Consider the following 7,216-nt stretch of genomic DNA (forward strand, 5'->3'; position numbering starts at 1 on the left):
GCTTGTAGAGGAAATATACAATACATTTTTTTTTTAAATATAACTAAGATAGGTACGGACAGTGTAACATTTTAAAAAACTGAACGAAGTTTCAAACAGTCATACTGTTGGTTAATCACATATACTATATTCGTATTGTCATTTAAATTGTAAGTAATCGTTTTCTAGATTTAACGTATAATAAATAACTATGAAAAAAATTATATAATTAGATTTCGTCGAAGAGTATATTTATTGTATTTTAAATGTTATACAATACACGGTATACGTTTATATCGTAAAATAATTATTTTTTTTGTTGCATATAATTTTATCCGATTATAGATAAATATACAGACGAATATGTGACATAGTTTCTTAATTATGTTAGCAATACACACGATAATATATTTATATATTTAATATTTTTATTTGCTCCAGACACCATACAAATGTCAGTTGTACCTATCTTTATCACAAATAGTAACTTCTTTATTAAAAACAGTGACCGGAAAGAATGAACCAGGTCTGATAAATGGCAACAGTGACAATATGGCGATCGATTGGCGTTCCTATAACCAATCTGTGAATACGGGTCATTTTTCATTTGTGTTAGCTAATATGATGTTATAATCTTTATTTGAGATTTCTCACTATATGTATCTTATATCAACGAAAAAGGAGTAAAAATTCATAGAAATTTTCTAATGAATTTTTTTTCACGTTGATTGTGAGTATGTGAGTAGTGGTAAATTACTACAAGCTTTCGCAGCTACTACTGCCACCCAGTATGACAATCTCATGGTATTCATATTATGAAAATCGTGTAAATGTTAAAAAGAATCAAAGAAGGAGTTATCGTTATTGACTATTGGACTTATACACCCAATGAGTTATGAGTAGAATATGGCGTCTCCGCCATTTACGTACATATTTGTGCGTATATATATATACATATATTGCCACAGCAAATAATATCAGGTCGTTGAGATCAGATAGTTGAATTATGACCTAAAAAAGTGCTTCGCAGAGAAAAAAAATTAGAGTAAAAACAAATAAGGAAATGCAAGGGAATAAATATAGCAAAGACGACAGCTGGGACAGAATTTCTACTCACCAATACGCATGTCCTTGCACGAAAATGCCCCGTATCTCAATATTCATCAACGAATTTTATTGGGAAGAGTGGTAGAACAATGTGGGTTGCCTTTGGACATGGTGTGCAAATAAACGAGGCAGCGACTTGAAAAACACAAACAAACAAACAAACCAATAGGAATAAAAAAGTAAAAGTATAAGCAGGCAGAAATCCTACGGGCGTGTTTACTCTCAATTTCCCGTAAAATGTACGCAAAAAGTAACAGAGTTTAAGAAAAAGTGTAGACATGAAGACGCTAATGTAATAAAATTCGTTAGTGCGATTTTATATTATGCTAATATTACCGATATTTATCACAGTGATAGCTGATTAACGGTACGCGCTATAGATCGTGAAAATAATAATTCAAGCCGAGCCATAAACGTCCTTTTTAACAATAATCGAATAGGTGATCACCGGCATTACTCTTCTCATAACTTCCGATGTTTTTAATATACCAGCGATAGTAATTAACGATAATTGCAAATACTGAGAAAATTAAGAACCAATGTTCTTGACAATTTTTAAATATAATAAAAATGTTTAGAAAAGCATCTTGGTGTACTAAACATATGGCTTTATTGTACAATAATTAAAAACGAAATATATCACACCTTGATAGGAGATACTATTGTTATCGTTTTTAAGTGCCGTATACGAATGGAAAAACAAAAGGTATTTTATCGAAATGGATCAACGTGATCCATAATAAAGTATTTATCAATTTGATAACATTCCACTACAGTATTTTAAGGAAGTATTATTTTTAGCCTAATATTGTGGTCTGTTAATGTATCGTACTAACTGTAGTATGGTTCATAAGCGTTTGATTTAGTCGGTGATTTAAAAAAAGTTGAACATACGAAACGGGAAAAATATACGAACCAGCATCAGAAGTGTGCACCATCATTCACGCGATTTCTCGTACCAGAATTAAAATATGAGTTGTCGTACTAGTATAGGGTGACCGTACGTCCCATTTAACGGAATTGTACCTTTTTATATCATTACGTCCCGTTGTCCCGAAAAACTTTGAACGGGACGATTTTTGTCCCGTTTTTAAAATCCGTTTTAATCCTGTTACTTCCATAAAAATTGTAAATCGAGTGTAGTATACACTGTGTACATTGCAACGATCTTGTGTTATTAATTGTATAGCCACTGTATATCAGTTTTTTTTATTTAAATTGTTGTGAGTCGTTAGTGTTATCACTTTTATTATTTTTTTAAAATGCCTAAAAGGAAATATATGTTCACTGTACCTTTGTAGGTCAAATAATACAGTAATAGAAAGAATATTTTCTATCACAAATATTTTATGGGAGAACGAAAAAAATCGTTCTCTTATGTAAACTGTCAAAGCAATAATAATTCTTAAAAATAATTTTAAAAAATATTTCTGTAATGATTTTTATGATTTTTTGTTAACACAACCAAAATTATTAAATGCAATCAGTTCATCAAAAAAATATAATGTCAAAGGATATAATGAAGAAAATTATGAACAATTGACATCAACTCAATAAAAATAAAGAATATTTTAAGTAATTTTTTTCAATCTCACAGCAAAAAAAGAATGCAAATCAATGTTTAATTAAAATATTAAACAAATTAAAAATTATTTTTATTGCATATAATATACGGGTAGAAGTTAAGAAAAATGTGGTCTTTTTTTTTAGAGAACATATTTGTCCCGTTTTTTTTTTCCATAAATATGGTCAACCTATACTAGTAGAACGTCGCCTTAGGTGACAACAGTGGTTAATGCCTGGTGGAAAAATAACATAAAATGATTGGTATTAAACCTCTTCATGCACGATATTTTTTTTTCTTAAAATGTTAATTTAAAAATTCATAACCATTTAGCTTGTTGCTTCTAGATGCTGGGAAAAAATAATAAAAAAATATGTTTTTTTAATTTTTTGATTTTTAAATCTTTTTTTTTATCATGTGGTATCATATGATACCTAGGTGTAATAGTTCAAGGAAAAAAAAAAATTTAAATAATTATAAACTTGTATATTTAACATTCAAACATAAATCTTATGACATAAGTTAACATTATATACATTTTTTAGAGAATAAAATCTGTTAAAAATTTTTAAAAATTAAAGAACCCGATTACTTTATTACTTTATTATTGATCACATGTATAAATTACTTGTGCATAATAAAACTATAGATCATAAAATAATGTAATACAAAACAAAACATATTTTTTCAATTAGGAAAATTATTAAAAATTGTAGATTGCCTCTGTCCACAGTTAAACATTATGTAATATATAATATGATAACAAGTTGAAATACAAATAAAACAAAAAAAACTTTTTAGGTAAAAATAGTCAAAATTATGTAATAGATAATATCATAATAATAATACTTATACTATTCTATATGATAAGACTTCATACACTTAGGGCATACAGAACATTCATATTTTCCACATGTGTATCTCGTTCTGAACGTACAGTTATCGTCACAGCAGCGAGAAGCTTGATCAATTACTTTTATTAATGGATAATGATCAAAATTGTCATATCTAATTTCTGAAGGAATAGACATCTTATGTTTTCTTTTTTTTTGGTGGGATTTTTTGATTCACATAATCAAATTTTCTACCTCTTTTATTTGCTTTTTGTAACTCCAAACTATAAACCTTTAAAATTTAACAATGACATATTTACATCCACACTTTTTCTGTACAATATCCAACTGTTCACTATATAATAATTATACTTTTTCACTAATTTTAATTTCGTATTATGCATAGTGGTATCATATGATACCACATAATTGCTAGGCAATTTTTCATACATAATTTTTTGATCTTATCATAAATGAATTATAAATGTAATCTCACATCATAAAAGAATTTTATAATAATGATACTTACCTAATTTAATAATTTTTTTTCGATGTTCTAAAAAAAAGAAAATTATGAATTTTGAACACGAAGAAACCGTTGATTGATATGATTATTATTCGTAGTACGATAACATTAGTGATAATACGACTATTTGAAACGTTTCGTAACGTTACGTACTTCAGATAAAAACATGAATAACACTGCAGCTATGCTTCCTCGATTTTATACAATTATTTTTATTTAGTGGTATCATATGATACCGTTGTGCATGAAGAGGTTAAGACGTTCAGACGGCTTTTTGTATTAAATCCCCGTGAATATACGCTGTTGCGTATCAAGCCACATTAATACCCCAGGAGAGGTGTTGTTTGTCTTTTTGACCGTAGTTATTTTTAGTTTTGTTTTCATTTAATTGTTTATTTCCCAACACTTTGGATATTCCTCATATCTTTCATACACGTGTACATTATCTGTTTTATGCTGTTTTCGATATAAATTGTTATTTATCTTCATTTCAATTAACATTTTTATCAATAGTAATTCATTAATTAATGGTCATTTATTTCATTGATATCATTTGTATTTTCATGTTTTCGATGCCTTCATTTTTATTATTTACCGACGTACTTCTCTTATGATTATTTTTCTTCGTTTCTTCCCTAGTTTTATTTAGTGTTGTGTTCATAAGTAACCTTAATTATTCAGTTAATTATGGAGAAACAAGCTGAATATCTAAGAATTTTGCTTGATGAAACTGAAAATTGCGTATTTTCTGAATCCGATGTTTCGAATATTGATTATGTCGAAAAAAGTGATCATCAAACTGAAAGTGAAAAGTCGTGTGATGAAGACAATGATGAATATGAACCTACAGTTGTTATTGAAGAGATTAAAGGTAATTTAATTTATTTGATTATTTAGTTACTTAGTTATTTACTGGTTGTTTCTATTTTTATATAGAACGCCCAAGTTACACTGGAAAAGACAAAAAGAGTATTTGGTATATGCATCCACCCCCAATAAATACACGGACAACAAGACATAATTTACTATTTGAATGTCCAGGTTCAAAAGGTAATGTGCGAAATGTAAATGTAGCAATTGAAGCTTTACTTGGGTTTTACTTATCCCAGATAATATTATTCAAGGTATCACAAATTTTACTGATATTTACATTTCTAAAATGCATAATAATTATAGTGATGAAAAATATGCCAAATACATTTCATTAGTAGAAATCAAAGCTTTATTTGTGTTACTTTACTTAGCTGGAGTTTTGAGGTCATCTCATTTAAATTTAGTTGATTTGTGGGCCAAAGATGGTACAGGAGTAGAAATGTTTCGTGCTGTAATGACCTTACAACGATTCAAATTCCTTCTTCGATTATTGAGATTTTATGACGTTACAGATCATATAGAGAGAAGATAAGTTGATAAATTATCACCCAATATATACATATTTGAAGAGTTTGTATTAAAATGCCAACAAAACTATAGCATTAATACATATACAACTATAGACGAGATGTTAGTTTCGTTCAGAGGAAGGTGTTCTTCTCGCCAGTATTTGCTGAATAAACCGGCTAAATATGGCATAAAGATATTTTCACTTTTAATAAAATGTTTTACACTAAACACAGAAATGTATGCGGGGAAGCCATCTTAAGGGACTTTTAAAATGGATAATAGCGGTAAAAATATTTTTGAACGACTTGTGAGACCCATTTGTAATTCAGGTCGTAATGTTACCATGGACAACTGGTTTATGTCTGTTTCACTTGCACAAGAACTTTTTGGTAAAAAACTTACAATAGTAGGGACACTAAAAAAAATGTTCGAAAAAAAAAATAAAGTGGTAACTTTATTATGTACCATGCATCATACTGATGATTTTGACTCATCAACGGGTGAAAAAACTAAATCAGAACTACTTACTTTTTATAATCATACAAAAAGGGGCGTGGATACAGTCGATGAGTTAAAAGAATCATATTCAGTTTCTAGAAATTCTTGTCGCTGGCTAATGACAATATTTTATTCTCTTCTCAATATTGGTGGAATAAATAGTTGCATAATACTACAGATTAATACGAAGAAAAAAATGAGTCGGCTAAACTTCCTAAAAGAACTGTCAAAAGAACTTTGTATGGATTATATGAAACAATGATTACAAAATAAAAATATTTCTCGTAATTTGAGAGCAAAAAAAAAAATACAATTTAAACAGGTACTTCAAGAACAACCTGTAGAAAAAAATGAAACTCGAGGGAGATGTGTTTACTGCTCATAAAAAAAAAAAAAAAAAATCGCAAAACTACAACACATTGTTCAACTTGTGATTCACCGATTTGCAGAGAGCATACCATTCTAAGTAGTCCAGACTGTACACATAAAACTTAAACAGACTAATGAATAATTATAATTTTTTTATTTTTTATACCCATTTTTTTAGATGTAAAAGATCTATTTTCTTGTCTTAGTTTTAAATAAAAAAAAGTAAAAAGGTGCAACTACATAAATTGTGTTAATTTTTTATGCATGTTCATGCATCTTTGACTATAAAAATAAATTAATTTTGATATGTATTATTATATATTAATTGCTAGTAGAGAGGGCATTGGAACTTAGAGGTAGTTCTTAAGGCCTTATATTAAATATCTATAATAATATGACATGTGTCTTAAAATAAAATATGTATATAAACTAACATTACAGACTAATATAAAAATAATTTCTAATACGTTGGTCTAAAAGACCAATGACACCTCTCATTTAATATTTTAACCCAACACCTCTTCCGGATACACATTCAATACAGTCGGTATCCGAACACAAAAAAAAAAAAGAAACTAAAACGTATCAACTGTAATTTTCATTGAGTTGTATGATAGTACTTTTCCAAAGACATGGTCGTATAATTTATTATTTATCATGTTTCAAATTATTTTTCTTTTACGATAATGTACTCATCGTCAAAAATACAAATTATTATCAGGAGCATATCATATGTCTCAATCGTCTGCGTTTACAATTCTGCGCTGCACTTAGTTATATCAGTAAAACGATGTTTGATATTATTATTGTTTAGAGCAAATATTATAATATCGATATGGCTCGCGACAAAATCAGTAAAACCTTAATTTGTCTATTAAATTCTCTCACATAATAATAAATAATAATTATCATAATAATAATAATAATAATAATAATAATAATAATAATAATAATAAT

The 7,216-nt window shown here is 28.0% G+C and overlaps 2 protein-coding genes across 2 annotated transcripts; both read left to right on the plus strand.

Annotated features, from left to right (window-relative positions):
• Positions 1–4,683: 4,683 nt before the first annotated feature.
• Positions 4,684–5,217, plus strand: LOC112684719. Its single transcript, XM_025556368.1, has 2 exons — positions 4,684–4,880; positions 4,946–5,217. Exons 1-2 carry the CDS (start codon positions 4,697–4,699, stop codon positions 5,215–5,217), a joined length of 456 nt encoding a protein of 151 aa, XP_025412153.1. The 5' UTR covers positions 4,684–4,696.
• A 446-nt stretch (positions 5,218–5,663) lies between these two features.
• LOC112684720 lies at positions 5,664–6,152 on the plus strand. The gene has a single exon (XM_025556369.1). It carries the CDS (start codon positions 5,664–5,666, stop codon positions 6,150–6,152), a length of 489 nt encoding a protein of 162 aa, XP_025412154.1.
• The last annotated feature ends 1,064 nt before the right edge of the window (positions 6,153–7,216 follow it).

This window comes from Sipha flava, unplaced genomic scaffold, assembly GCF_003268045.1.
Source record: "Sipha flava isolate LNK unplaced genomic scaffold, YSA_version1 256_pilon_pilon, whole genome shotgun sequence".
NCBI classification, from domain to species: Eukaryota; Metazoa; Arthropoda; class Insecta; order Hemiptera; family Aphididae; genus Sipha; species Sipha flava.